Source organism: Balaenoptera borealis, assembly GCF_965194805.1.
Source record: "Balaenoptera borealis genome assembly, chromosome: 10".
Classification (NCBI taxonomy): Eukaryota; Metazoa; Chordata; class Mammalia; order Artiodactyla; family Balaenopteridae; genus Balaenoptera; species Balaenoptera borealis.
In genome coordinates, this window is record NC_138874.1 from 67,547,733 (window position 1) to 67,562,878 (window position 15,146).

General features: G+C 36.2%; 2 protein-coding genes across 17 annotated transcripts in view; both read left to right on the forward strand.

The window, feature by feature from the left end:
• The window catches only part of CCSER2 (coiled-coil serine rich protein 2), a 149,438-nt gene extending 144,385 nt beyond the window's left edge, over window positions 1-5,053 (forward strand). For 10 of the 16 annotated variants that reach the window (XM_082406718.1, XM_082406728.1, XM_082406729.1 and 7 more), the window contains one exon: window positions 4,105-5,053. In XM_082406718.1, the coding sequence (XP_082262844.1) occupies window positions 4,105-4,199 (95 nt within the window). In that variant the 3' untranslated portion in view covers window positions 4,200-5,053. The remainder of the gene's footprint in view (window positions 1-4,104) is intronic. The other 6 variants (XM_082406722.1, XM_082406717.1, XM_082406719.1 and 3 more) reach the window with 4 other exon arrangements.
• Window positions 1-15,146, forward strand: part of RGR (retinal G protein coupled receptor) — a 389,204-nt gene that overhangs the window by 190,856 nt on the left and 183,202 nt on the right. The gene's annotated exons all lie outside the window — the stretch shown is intronic.

Sequence of the window (15,146 nt, forward strand, 5' to 3'; positions counted from 1 at the left end):
GCCTATTGCTGGCACTCTTGACCTTAACATCTGTAGCCATTGCATCTGAGAATTCTCAGAATAGTGTGCTGAAGTATATGTATTTAACTACTAAAGTAAGACTTGAAGTTGCTGAGTCCAGTTAGAAGCCCTGAGTTCTTTCAGTCTAGGAATGGATCCACATTTTTAAGCTTTAGTAACCACCCTTTCTACAAGTTGCAAGGATGGAGTACTAAAGCTCTACGAATTTGTGACTACAGAGAGTTTCCAGAGGTCCCTGCAGTAGTGGGGGAATTCCTTTTGCCCTCTGAGTCTTGTGGGCGGCTGAGGCTATGTAACGAATGGGCTGGTGGGTAACTTCCCCAGAGGTCTTTTTTTGATACAGGGCAATACCTCGTCTTTCATCTTCGAAGCCGGAAACCTGAACTCATCTTAAGTTCCTCTATCTCCTTCAAAACTCTTTCAATCATTTCCAGTTTTTTTCCTGATATCCTAATTTTAAACCCTTATAGTTTATCACCTGGGCTGTTAGCAATGGCGTACTACCTGGGTGTTATGCTTAACAGTCTCGTCCCCTACTGTTACATTCCTCACTGATTCCACCAGAGTGACATTCTAAAATACACATTTGGTCTTACAATTCCTCTGCTTAAAATTCATCAATGTCTCCCATCATCTACTGTACAGAGTCAGAACTATTCGGCCTGATGCGAGTTCCTTTATGAGTTGGCCCTTGCCTGCACTTTCCTACCAACATTGTGCTTACCACTTCAGTCTAACAATCTGAAGTTACTAGAACATAATTATGTTCTTTTTTTTTTGCCTTTGTGTTTTGCATGTACTGGCCCTTTACCCTGAATGTTCTTCCCTTCTTGTCTTCTTGGCAAACTCCTACTTATCTTAAAACTCAGTTCAGATGTTTGCAGTTCTTGGATGCCTTCTGTGACCTCTCTAATCAGGCATATATTTTCTTCTTGCTTCTACATTTTGTTATGCTTGAGACATGGTCTCATCATTTGTCTACCTGACTCTTTCTTATGAGGCCTCTCAACCACAGGAACAGCATTGTGTTCAGGTTCATATTTTCCTACACCTACTACAGTGCATGATATATCAGACATTTTTAAAATGAATGAATGGTTTTGATATACCTTCCTATTGATCTTATTATCCCTGATTACATGGGATTTTTCTTTTTATATTTAAAATTCATTCTGAAAACACCTGTGGTAGTGCAGTAGTAAATGTGGGCAAGATGAATTGTTAATATACAGCTGAGCGTTTAGAATTTGGGGAATTGTACTGCAAGCAGCAAGCTGTCTGAACACATCTTTGCTTTTGCTTGCTAGATGTTAAGAGGCAACTTGTTCTACTTGTCAACAGGTAATTAATGACAACCCAGTCTTTAGTGGGTAACCAGTTTTACACAATCTTCCATAAATCAGGTGTAAGCCTTTCCTTGGTCCTCACTATAGTCATTTCTTGATCTTCTTCTAGAGACAGAAGATCAAGTAGCAGAATTGATTTACAAACTAGTTTTCAAATAAATAATAAAACAAGACATTTATTTTGGGATAGGGAAATTAAATTTTTATTTAAAATAAACTTTTAATAAAAATATAAAATCTATATTATTCAACATTTAGAAACCACTGATTTATTTAATGTAATTAAATGATAGTATGGACACTTTTTGTATAGTTGGTCAGTCTAACTTTTTGTATAGTTGGTCAGTCTAACTCCTCTCAGTTAAAAGACTCAAAATTTTATTATTTTTTAAAAACCTGATTATTTTCTAGTTCTTTAGTATTTGTTATTGAGCTTTATTGCCTTTAATACAAGCAGAACATCTTTCTGACATGACACTCTGCTGTATTTCCATTTAGTTCTCTGGTAAGCAGTGGTCATTTGGGTAATATAAGTAATAAGAACAATGCACATGGATAATTTATCTACAGTTCATAGTACCCCTTTTATGGAGGTTTGATTATCTTAATAATCAGTTTAATCTTACTTAGAAAATTATACCTGTTTATGCTTTGAGCTGGTAGCGCATGTTTATACCGTTTTTTTTCCTTATGGGCAATAGATATATTACAATAAAATCATTTTTTTAGATTGTCACTGATATTTTCAAAGGTCTTAAATTGTTTTAAGATTTTTAACTCAAGACTAGACTATCTTACTGTTTTTAAAGGTGAAAAGAGGTAAAAGGAAAATAGATCCCCATTCAATTAACCATTTGATGTTGCACTTTTCTCCTCCTTGGTTGCTTTTTTTTTCCCCCTTAGGTAGATTTTGGTTTGCTTAATAGGGCCCTGCTTTATATTTTTACTGATCTTTCTAAAGAATATATCACTTTGGCATGGCCAGTTTTTTCTAGGGAATCCCAAGGAGAGTCTTGAATAAATTCCTTGATGATTTTAGTACCTCTAAATCATCTCTGTGGTGATAAATTGTGAAAATGCCCAGTGACTTTAACTAGAACATTTATCTTGAAGCAAAAACTGAGATGACTTATTTATTTTAAATATTCTAAGATAAAAGTTTAATGTAACATATTCTGCATTGATTAACTTTGAGTAGTTAATTTTCTTGATTTTTATTATTCTTATAAATAGCAAGTCAACCCCATGCCATCATGACCAACCATCCCTCCATGAGGTGGTGACCTTTGTTCTCAGTCACTTGTAACCCCTCCATAATCTAATCCCTGATTGCTGACTCTGGTAGCCATCGTCCAGTGCTGGTCAAGGAGGTGAAAAAAGGAGCAAAACACAAATGATGCAACATAAATAGATTCACCCTTTCTTTTGGGGAAATTAGAGATACTGTGTAGATTTGTTTGTGGATTAGCGTAGTAAAAAAATTATTAGTAAAATATGATCTTTTAAAAACATTCATGTTTCAAAGCCCTTTGCCAAATTTTTTGACATTTTCAGCCCACATCATTTAATAGAACGTATATGTGAGTGTGTGAGTGTGTGTGTGTGTGTGTGTGTGTGTATGTGTGTTTAAACATTTAGAGCAACTATTCCTGTACCATAATATGACCAATAGGCTCTGCCCCATAAACTTTTAACTGTTTGGGCCATTGAAAGATAACTTTAAGATTCATATTTCTTTACTGAATGTCCCAAAGTAATGGAAGTTGTATGTTTCCTCTGATTTGTATAGAATATAATCACACAATAAGCTCCAGAGAAGTGTGTGCAAGGCATGTGAGCCTTAAGAACTTTGCTTTTATAGGCTTCTGAGCTTTAGTTCAAGTTACAGGCAACTTGAAATCTGTTTTAATCTCAGACATCATTCAAAAGGCTGGTTATTTTTAGTTTTATTACTGGACATTTGCTCTTGGGGAAGGTAAATCTGTTTTTCACATATCAGCTATAAGAGAACCTTGGTTGATCCCTCAAATGGCAGTGAGACAGAACAAATAAGCTGTGAAAACATTTTATTCTGAAACTTTTCAATAAGAATATTAAAGGTAGGTTAATATTAGCTAAAGATGTTGACCTATTTTTTTTTTAAGTTATTAGAATTTCACATCAACTGAGAATATAATCTTCATTCTAAATTGTTTGCCTGCTGGTAATTATAATTCTCAATAGAGGTACAGCACCTGACACTTTGAAGTTAATGCTTCCTCTGGTGAAGTGTATTGAAGTGGTATAGAGCTTTCCTTAAAAAATAAGCCTTTAAAATGGGTAATATTCTGAAGGTCATAGTTGCTATCTGAATGTTATATGGAGAGTAAACCAAAGGGCTCTAGAAATCATCCTGTCAAGCTCTCTTATATATGAAGTTTTAAATAATTAATGAATCAATTAAGGTAGGAATCTTTTTTTACAGTAAATCAGTACTTTAATATTTTTCTTTTCTCCTGTTTGATTTTGGATCTTGTTTAGTGTTTACTGCCCATACCATTTTTTGTTTGCATCATCACTCTTGTATGTGTCTCATGAATTACTTGAATATTGCAATTTATTTTTTAATTAAAAAACCCCCACATGCTTCTCATATTAAAACATAATAAGTACCAACACAGCCTAATTGGAACTTATATTAATTCTGGGTGTTATTTCTAAAACGAATTGTTGCTAATGTTGTTTTTAATTCTAATAGCCTCAAGTACTACAGCCTTCCAGCAGCCTTCCCAGACCCACAGACCACGCCCAGGGAAAACTAGTAAAGCCACAACATATCGAGGCCCACAGTGAGTGCATAATCCAGGGCATACATCAGGCTGTTGCACCTCTGGATGAAAGCTTTACACATGGCTTGCAACAAGAAAGCAGCAGTGGTCTGGAAGACCGGCCTTTTTCATCAAGCCCACAATTCACTAAGGATGTGGTGGAGAGTACACCTTCTGAAGCAGACTTGAACATGACCATGAATGCTCAAGAGCCTTATCATTTGGCAAATAATCAAATTAGTGACATGCAGTTTGTAACCACTTCTCTTCAGACACTTCCCCAGTCAAGTATAGTAGACCAGGCTAAGAGAGTTGGAAGAAATCAGTCTTCACCAGAGGGCTACACATCTCAGCCCAAGTCCTTGAAGCTTTTTAAGCCATCCATCTTGAATTCTGTGGTACCTCCTCCAGTTCCTGAAACGTGTCCAAGTGGGAATCCCACTTGTAAGAAGTCACCAATAATCACACAATGTAATTCTGCAAAACTCCAGCCAACATCTAGTCAAACAAATCTTGCAAATAATCCAAATCCAAAAGCGTCTAAGCTCCGCCCCCCTGCTGGCTCTTTCAAACAAAAACAAATAAGCAACCCCCGACTAGAGCCTCAAAACTTCCAGGCCAAGACAAGCATCCCAAGGCCACTAACAAGAAGAAAAGAAATCATGCAGAATCCTAATGACAATTTGAATTCTGGGGATTGTTTGGCCTCTAATCAATATTCTCGTCTTCCTAAACCAAAGATACATTAAGCATAGCCGTCACCTGCCAATTTGTTTTTTTTAAAAAACAGTCTGTAATAGCTTTATGTGCAGTTTGCTACTGTGATGGAGGTTCTATTAAAAGCTTGCAAATCTAAAAATTAAAATGTGGAAGCTTCTACTAGTTTGGCTCTTCCATTTTATATCCTGGTTGAAGTACATAGTATTTGAGCATATTTGTCTCAGGTAAACACAAAAGTTTGCTTACCCATTCAGAGGTCTACAGAAGGCTCTAATCATGTTATCCATCCCTCTGCACGTCAGAAAATTCATAATATTCCACTTAGCAGGCAACAAATGTGCTTTGCTGATTTAGTCCTTTTAAGGTCTGTATTAATTGTGGTTGTCAGAGCCTCAGCCTTTTTCACTCATCCCTCCTGTGAATATGGTTACTATTTTAACTAAAGATTTGGTGATAATGGAAGATGGTAGTCTGTAAGTAGAGTTCTGGCCAGTGATTTGTATATTTAAAAGGTCTATGCAAAAGCTCTGTGATGAATACAGGAGATCAGGCTTTTATTGGGAAGTTTATGTAAGTTTTATTTTTCTTTGCTATAGTCTCAATATTTATTTACCAGACAAATTCCCCTGGCTAAAAATGTTTCATATTATATATATAAACCAATTATATGTTGCTTTAACATCTTGTTTTACACACACGCACACACACACACACACCCCATTTGTGTTTGTTTTTGTTACTGAATAAATTTTGGAAAGCTCAAGTGAGGATACATCTTGAAACCTGACATAAAGATGTATTCATTTGTAACATATGTTGGTGCTGGAGTTTTGCTGGTAATTCCATTTTGAACCCTATCGGCTTATGGATCCATGATAGCTGTTTTGAGGTTCCACAGTATATATTTTAAATTAAGTCTTTATTGTAATGTTTATATTTATTGACTTTCTGCTAATATCTGAAGACTGGAATAATGGACTTGAAATGTTTGCACAGAACTTTGATGGGGTATAAATATCCCATATATAGGGATTTAAAACTATTTTCTATAGCAAAGCGAGTTAAAGTATTTTGAGTATAATTATAAATTTAAGTAAGACTATCTTGAGAAAACCGGAATTCATAATAGCTGTGTTTTTTTGAGTTTTCCAGGTTTCCCTTTTACGTTGGTGTATGTTTGAATGACAATTTCTTGAAAGTAGATTTGGGAAGAAAAATAAAATTGGAAAGGGGAAATTATGTTTTATTAAAAGGTATTAAAAGATATTTCAATGGCAATATGTTTATTTAATGTGCTAGGAAGGTAGCTGTGGAACTGCCAAGGGACCATATGCATTAACCTAATTATGCTGCAGGCCGCTTGTCGGGTGGTTCAGTAAATTTGCCCTCCTGTTTTCCCAAATCGTGACATCTCTAGGCTGTTCAACTGTTGCTGCTTTTGTTAGAATTAATGTCTTTCACACAGATAGTATTTACAGTGTCAATTTTTGTTGTGATCAGCTGACCAAAAATTTATCAAAAGGGTTTATGGCCAAAAAATCAGTCACTCAAATTCCTAGGGATCCCTTTAAAACAATGTACATCGCCCCATTTTAGAGGAACAACACAGCAAGTACTCTAGCGGAAATTTGAAAAGAGGTGTTTACTACCATTTGATGCAATCTTCCCTTACCTATAAGGAACCATTTGAGTGAATTTGCCATTCACCGGATATCAGCCATTCTTGGATTTGGTAAGAGGTGAGCAACACAAATCTAGTATCATACTCTCATCTGACAGCACTTCTGCCAGAGAAGCACTAAAGTTTAGAAAGTTTTTCACATAGTCCAGATACCGTTACTATGCTAAGCGATCAGACATATCAGGAAGGCTCTTTTTTCTTCATAGGGACAAGCAGTAATAGCTGAAGCTGTAAGTGGGTACATGTGGTTTTTATTTTGAAGGAGAAAGAAAACTGATCTCAGGTATTGCAAATGGGGTGTTTCCCTAAAGTAAAACATACTGATTAGTAGGTCTTGGTTTATTTAGAAATTGATATAAACTCTTGTGAAACAATATTAACAAGTAGGCCTTTATCTTTAGGGGAAAATCTTTAAATTTTTACTTTATTTTTAACCCCCTAGTTTGAGGGAAATGTCTTTATTAAAAATGTTGACCCCTGCAATATGTTTATTCTAATCCTTTTCCTGCTCTGTTTTTTATCCCTGATGAATTTGCAGAAATATTAATCCATCAGTTCAATTTCTCTGTACCTTTGTTGAGCCTTAATCTTGGCAGAAGGCTCATTAATATAATTATGAAGCATACTATTACATTTAAGAGAAAAAAATCTAGGATGCTTGCACGAAACAACAAAGTATTTGCCTGCTGTTTTCTTTAAAAACTGCAAGAATATTATGCTAGTCTGCTCCTTAGTAAATGTTAAGTCAGAAATGAGGTGAGGCTGTAGCTCACCTGAATAATCAGAGCTCACTCAGATTTGGCTTGATCTCTCTTTAGTGCTTCTGTAAGTCAACTCTGTGCCAAATCCTCCTGCACAGGAACTCAGATCACTCTTTTCCTTGGTTCTTGTGATTTCGGTGAAGATGGTGGCAGTGTATGAATTCTAAATCCCAAGGAAGAAGTCTTATGGGCATTGGTTAAGTTTCACATTGGTGAAAGAGAAAATAGAGTATGTAGAATTATACATTTGGCTGTTAATGGGATGCATATAAAATTCCTTAAAGACAGCTTGGCTAAGGAGTTAATCAGTACAGGTGCAGGTGATTTTAAGGCATTAAAGGATTGTATAGTAATATCATTTAGAATGTTTCTAATAACTGAGACCCTCTAGCATTTTTCTTTTGGAGTCTCATTTTAATTTGTGCAATATTTTCAGGCATATAGACTACTGTTCATTGTATTTATATAGATGTTAGGGAACTTTACTAAGTATTTTAACAAGTAAAAATCTGAATATGAAAGAGAATATCAGATTTGCACTTTAAATGAGCTTAATTGCTTGGAGTTGTGCCTGAAATATCGAAATGCCTCCTATCGGGTGTGGCTTTCTTTGTTGAAATGAATTTCTCTATAATTGTTGCTGTTCGAAGTACAGCCTTTCACAGTTGTATTCTAAGCATGTCACTTTTTCCATTAAAGCACTGAGTTCTTTGAATGTTTCATTGTCCCCTTAAGTATTTTACTCAGATGCATCAGAGAGAACATGGACCCCCTAGAGCTGTCACTTCTAAATCTTCCTGTAGCATGGATGGTGTAACAGACACAGAGATGCACTCTTCATTTCTGAGTGGAGTTGTCATGATGGTTTCCTGGTCTCTAGGGCACTGAAGATGTAATTTGGAATCACCAAATAGGCTTGCAGTGAAGAGCAGTAAGACTGCAGCATAGTTTCAGTTTACTCTCAATCTTACATAATAGTTTTTGTGTTTATGAATTAGTTGGGGTGGTTATGTTTGCATGCTTATGCACACATTTGAACATTAATTATAGCTGTAATACAGATACCTGATGTTTTTCCTTGGGGATGATGGCCTTGCTATTTTTCTTAATTCTGATGCCTGAATTATTTTAAAATTTTCTTTCCACACCTCCCTTCAATTTTTCTGCTGCAGCAATTCGAAAGAGTATGTTTGGGTAAATGATTATGATGGTGAGCACCAATCTGCAACTATGCTGTTAAAGATACATCAGATGTTTAAACTTTGTTGGGGGAAAGCTACCCACTTTCTCCTTGGTAAACCATCGCCATAACAAAATAATACTGACCCTAAGAATTTAAAATCTCTTAAGTCACTGCTGACTAAAAACAGAAACACCACGATCTTTAATGTCTGCAGTATTGTTTTTCCCATTGATTTAAAAAACCAGTTCAGAGTAAATACTGTATATTAGAATTTGCTTGTAAAATGAATTATAAAAACTGGATGTAAAGTCTCTTTCTTGAAAATGTTGGCATAGTAAATAAAAATAAAGTTCATAATTATAAAAATTTCCTTGTCCTTCTCAACATTGACATCCACAGTGTACTTTTTCTCATATCTTTTTTCCCACAAAGATCTAAAATATTCATTTCGTTGATTTTTTTTCAAACTGTATCATGTCACACACTCCCTTCAGCATACACACCACACTCCCAGCCCTGATTGAGTAAAAGGAATAGGGAATTTATAATTTATTTTATTTTCCAGTTTAGCTATATGTGATAGACATTGTATAATAGGATATTTGAAGTTGCTGCAGTGATATATCACATTATTACAGAAAATGGTTCCATAAATGCCAGAAAAAGTGAATGAAATTTTATTAGTAATAAATGTGATAATGGCATTTACCATGTCGTAAGACACCTATATCAGTTTTAAGGCCCTCTGAGTTGTTAGCAAGTATTCTCTTAGATTAACTCAAAATTTTTCCTTTTTAGTCTTTCATCAAGTGCAGTCATTTGTTTCCCATTATGTTCTTTCCCCACATTTTCCATTCTGAAAATCTTTTTCTTCCCCCACAGAGAAAACAAGTAGAAGTTCTAACTTGTGTTGATCAGGTTTAAGTAATTTTGCTGGGTATCTTACCTATTCCATCACTGTGAGGGCTGCTGGGTGGGCAGAGATGAAGGCCACGTGGTCTCTGCCTCCTGGAGCTGAAGAACCCACTGGTGGTTTTTAATACCGTCTCATCCAGTTCATCATCTTGTTCGGAGCGTAACAGTAAAACTCCTCTCCACTCCTTTCATTTCATTCTGGGCTTTAATTCCCTTGTGCTATTCTCATCTTTGCTTCTGTGTTACCTTTCTTGGTTACAGTTCTTTGTTTCCCTTTGAAAACCTGGCCTTTTATAATAACCTGATTGTATTCAAGAACTCCTTTCTCAGCTGTACTGGATAGTCTTAAGTATTCTGCATTCTCTTCCATAGGTGATTTGGTCAAGATTTAATTTTGAGGTTTCTCAGCTATCTGAAGCCGCCTTCCCTTTCTGACTTCAGCCCATAGATGTCTTGCTTACAGGGGCCCAGCCACTGAGGTAGCAGTCTTAATTCACAGTGTCCTGTTACAGGATTATAAAGGGCCAGGAGTCAGTCCCACAGCCTCACACACAGAAGAGCCTGTGGGCCAAATGGAGGTCCCATTTCAAACATCTTAGATACTAACAGGCATAGTAACACAAACCTTAGTTTATAAAAAAGCGCTGTGACAAGTACTCTGATACGTGCTGTATGTGTCCATTACAGTCATGATAGCTAATAACCCTTGTCCTATGTGTGCCAGTCATCACTCGAAGCACTCTATGTGTTACTCTTTAGCAACAATCCTATGAAGCAGGCACTAGCATCTCCGTTTTACAGAGAGGAAGGTAAGGCTCAGAGAAGTTAAATAAGCTGCCTAAAATGTCACAGCTATTAAGTGGCACAATAGAACTGGAAACCAGGCCATGTGGTTCAGGGTCCATGCAATTAATCACAAGGCCTTTACCACTTCCCAAGGTATATTTCATCTCAGTTCGTTTTCACAACAGCCCTTCCTTTCTCACGTGATAAAACTGAGACTCAGGGTGTTAAAAGTCACTTGCCCAAAGTCACACACTTATTTAGCAGAATTGGTTCGGGGTGGGGCTGAAGCCAATATATTTTTATTGAATTATGCTGCCACCTAGTGGTAAAATTTGGAAACATCCTTACACAAACATTGCCTTGCCCGTTTCCAAAAGACTTCAAAGCTGCTTAATATTTCAGAAGACAGAAGCCCTGCAAAATCCCCAAAGCATTATAAAATAAGAGTGAAGGGACAACAACTACATGATAATGGTGGAGGCAATATCTTTTAACTGAGAGCAGACTTGGTTCTGAGTTTCCTGGCAGCCAAGGCAAAGAGGGGAACTTATATGTGTTCCATTTTTCTCACTGCCAGAAAAAAAGTAGATCAGTACATCACAAGAGTTATCCTGGTCTTGGACTTCATTAGTAATTCAACAACAACAGCACTACAAATGCTGGAGGTTCCCTCAGTGTGGACATTCATTTACCTGGAAAAGCCAGCATAGAGAGTCTCAATAGAACTGGTGTGCCTGTTTATACAGGAGCCCTGGCTCAGCCTCCTACTCTCCGCAGGCAGTCATTCCTGGGATGGGAATGCCCTGTGAAGGCTTTAGCAGACTATCCACTAGATCTTTTTTTTTTTTAATTTAATTTTATTTTTTTATACAGCATGTTCTTTTTAGTCATCAGTTTTATACACATCAGTGTATGCGTGTCAATCCCAATCTCCCAATTCATCAAAACACCCCCCCACCCCGCCACCGCTTTCCCGCCTTGGTGTCCATACATTTGTTCTCTATATCTGTGTCTCAATTTCTGCCCTGCAAACCGGTTCACCTGTACCATTTTTCTAGGTTACATGTATATGCGTTAATATATGATATTTGTTTTTCTCTTTCTGACTTCACTCTGTATGACAGTGTCTAGATTCATCCACGTCTCTACAAATGACCCAATTTCGTTCCTTTTTATGGCTGAATAATATTCCATTGTATGTATGTACCACATCATCTTATCCATTTGTCTGTCTATGGGCATTTAGGTTGCTTCCATGACCTGGCTATTGTAAATAGTGCTGCAATGAACACTGGGGTGCATGTGTCTTTTTGAATTATGGTTTTCTCTGGGTATATGCCCAGTAGTGGGATTGCTGGGTCATATGGTAATTATATCTTTAGTTTTTTAAGGGACCTCCATACTGTTCTCCATAGTGGTTGTATCAATTTACATTCCCACCAACAGTGCAAGAGGGTTCCCTTTTCTCCACACCCTCTCCAGCATTTGTTGTTTGTAGATTTTCTGATGATGCCCATTCTAACTGGTGTGAGGTGATACCTCATTGTAGTTTCGATTTTCATTTCTCTAATAATTAGTGATATTGAGCAGCTTTTCATGTGCTTCTTGGCCATCTGTATGTCTTCTTTGGAGAAATGTCTATTTAGGTCTTCTGCCCATTTTTGGATTGGGTTGTTTGTTTGTTTAATATTGAGCTGCATGAGCTGTTTATATATTTTGGAGATTAATCCTTTGTCCATTGATTCATTTGCAAATATTTTCTTCCATTCTGAGGATTGTCTTTTCGTCTTGTTTGTAGTTTCCTTTGCTTTGCAAAAGCTTTTAAGTTTCATTAGGTCCCATTTGTTTGTTTTTATTTCCATTACTCTAGGAGGTGGACCAAAAAAGATCTTGCTGTGATTTATATCAAAGAGTGTTCTTCCTATGTTTTCCTCTAAGAGTTTTATAATGTCCAGTCTTACATTTAGGTCTCTAATCCATTTTGAGTTTATTTTTGTGTATGGTGTTAGGGAGTGTTCTAATTTCATTCTTTTACATGCAGCTGTCCAGTTTTCCCAGCACCACTTATTGAAGAGACTGTCTTTTCTCCATTGTATATCCTTGCCTCCTTTGTCATAGATTAGTTGACCATAGGTGTGTGGGCTTATCTCTGGGCTTTCTATCCTGTTCCCTTGATCTATATTTCTGTTTTTGTGCCAGTAAAATATTGTCTTGATTACTGTAGCTTTGTAGTATAGTCTGAAGTCAGGGAGTCTGATTCCTCCAGCTCCATTTTTCGTTCTCAAGATTGCTTTGGCTATTCGGGGTCTTTTGTGTCTCCATACAAAGTTTAAGATGATTTGTTCTAGTTCTGGAAAAAATGCCATTGGTAATTTGATAGGGATTGCATTGAATCTGTAGATTGCTTTGGGTAGTATAGTCATTTTCACAATATGGATTCTTCCAATCCAAGAACATGGTATATCTCTCCATCTATTTGTGTCATCTTTAATTTTTTCATCAGTGTCTTACAGTTTTCTGCATACAAGTCTTTTGTCTCCCTAGGTAGGTTTAATCATAGGTATTTTATTCTTTTTGCTACAGTGGTAAATGGGAGTGTTTCCTTAATTTCTCTTTCAGATTATTCATCATTAGTGTATAGGAATGCAAGAGATTTCTGTGCATTAATTTTGTGTCCTGCTACTTTACTGAATTCATTGATTAGCTCTAGTAGTTTTCCGGTGGCATCTTTAGGATTCTCTATGTATAGTATCATGTCATCTCCAAACAGTGACAGTTTTACTTCTTCTTTTCCAATTTGTATTCCTTTTATTTCTTTTTCTTCTCTGATTGCCGTGGCTAGGACTTCCAAAACTATGTTGAATGATAATGGTGAGAGTGGACATCCTTGTCTTGTTCCTGATCTTAGAGGAAATGCTTTCAGTTTTTCACCATTGAGAATGATGTTTGCTGTGGGATTGTCATATATGGCCTTTATTATGTTGAGGTAGGTTCCCTCTGTGCCCACTTTCTGGAGAGTTTTTATCATAAATGGGTGTTGAATTTTGTCAAAAGCTTTTTCTGCATCTATTGAGATGATCATATAGTTTTTATTCTTCAATTTGTTAATATGGTGTATCACATTGATTGATTAGCATATATTGAAGAATCCTTGCATCCCTGGGACAAATCCCACTTGATCATGGTGTGTGATCCTTTTAATGTGTTGTTGGATTCTGTTTGCTAGTATTTTGTTGAGGATTTTTGCATCTATATTCATCAGTGATAATTAGTCTGTAATTTTCTGTTTTGGTAATATCTTTGTCTGGTTTTGGTGTCAGGGTGATGGTGGCCCCATAGAATGAGTTTGGGAGTGTTCCTTCCTCCACAAGTTTTTGGAAGAGTTTGAGAAGGATGGGTGTTAGCTCTTCTCTAAATGTTTGATAGAATTCACCTGTGAGGCCATCTGGTCCTGGACTTTTATTTGTTGGAAGATTTTTAATCACAGTTTCAATTTCATTCCTTGTGATTGGTCTGTTCATATTTTCTATTTCTTCCTGGTTCAGTCTTGGAAGATTATACCTTTCTAAGAATTTGTCCATTTCTTCCAGGTTGTCTATTTTATTAGCATAGAGTTGCTTGTAGTAGTCTCTTAGGATGCTTTGTATTTCTGTGGTGTCCGTTGTAACTTCTCCTTTTTCATTTCTGATTTTATTGATTTGAGTCCTCTCCCTCTTTTTCTTGATGAGTCTGGCTAATGGTTTATCAGTTTTGTTTATCTTCTCAAAGAACCAGCTTTTAGTTTTGTTGATGTTTGGTATCGTTTTCTTTGTTTCTATTTCATTTATTTCTGCTCTGATCTTTATGATTTCTTTCCTTCTGCTAACTTTGGGTTTTGTTTGTTCTTCTTTCTCTAGTTCTTTTAGGTGTAAGGTTAGACTGTTTATTTGAGATTTTTCTTGTTTCTTGAGATAGGCTTGTATTGCTATAAACTTCCCTCTTAGAACTGCTTTTGCTGCATCCCATAGGTTTTGGATCATCGTGTTTTCATTGTCATTTGTCCCTAGGTATTTTTTGATTTCCTCTTTGATTTCTTCAGTGATCTCTTGGTTATTTAGTAACATATTGTTTAGCCTCCATGTATTTGTGTTTTCTATGTTTTTTTCCCTGTAATTGATTTCTAATCTCATAACATTGTGGTCAGAAAATATGCTTGATATGATTTTAATTTTCTTAAATTTACTGAGGCTTGATTTGTGACCCAAGATGTGATCTATCCTGGAGAATGTTCCATGGGCACTTGAGAAGTGTAATCTGCTGTTTTTGGATGGACTGTCCTATAAATATCAATTAAATGTATCTGGTCTATTGTGTCATTTAAAGTTTGTGTTTCCTTATTAATTTTCTGTTTGGATGATCTGTCCATTGGTGTAAGTGAGGTGTTAAAGTCCCCCACTATTATTGTGTTACTGTCAATTTCCTCTTTTATAGCTGTTAGCAGTTGCCTTATGTATTGAGGTGCTCCTATGTTGGGTGCATATATATTTATAATTGTTATATCTTTTTCTTGGAATGATCCGTTGATCATTATGTAGTGTTCTTCCTTGTCTCTTGTAACATTCTTTATTTTAAAGTCTATTTTATCTGATATGAGTATTGCTACTCCAGCTTTCTTTTGATTTCCATTTGCATGGAATATCTTTCTCCATCCCTTCACTTTCAGTCTGTATGTGTACCTAGGTCTGAAGTGGGTCTCTTGTAGACAGCATATATATGGGTCTTGTTTTTGTATCCATTCAGCGAGCCTATGTCTTTTGGTTGTAGCATTTAATCCATTCACGTTTAAGGTAATTATCAATATGTATGTTCCTATGACCATTTTCTTAATTGTTTTGGGTTTGTTTTTGTAGGTCCTTTTCTTCTCTTGTGTTTCCCACTTAGAGGAGT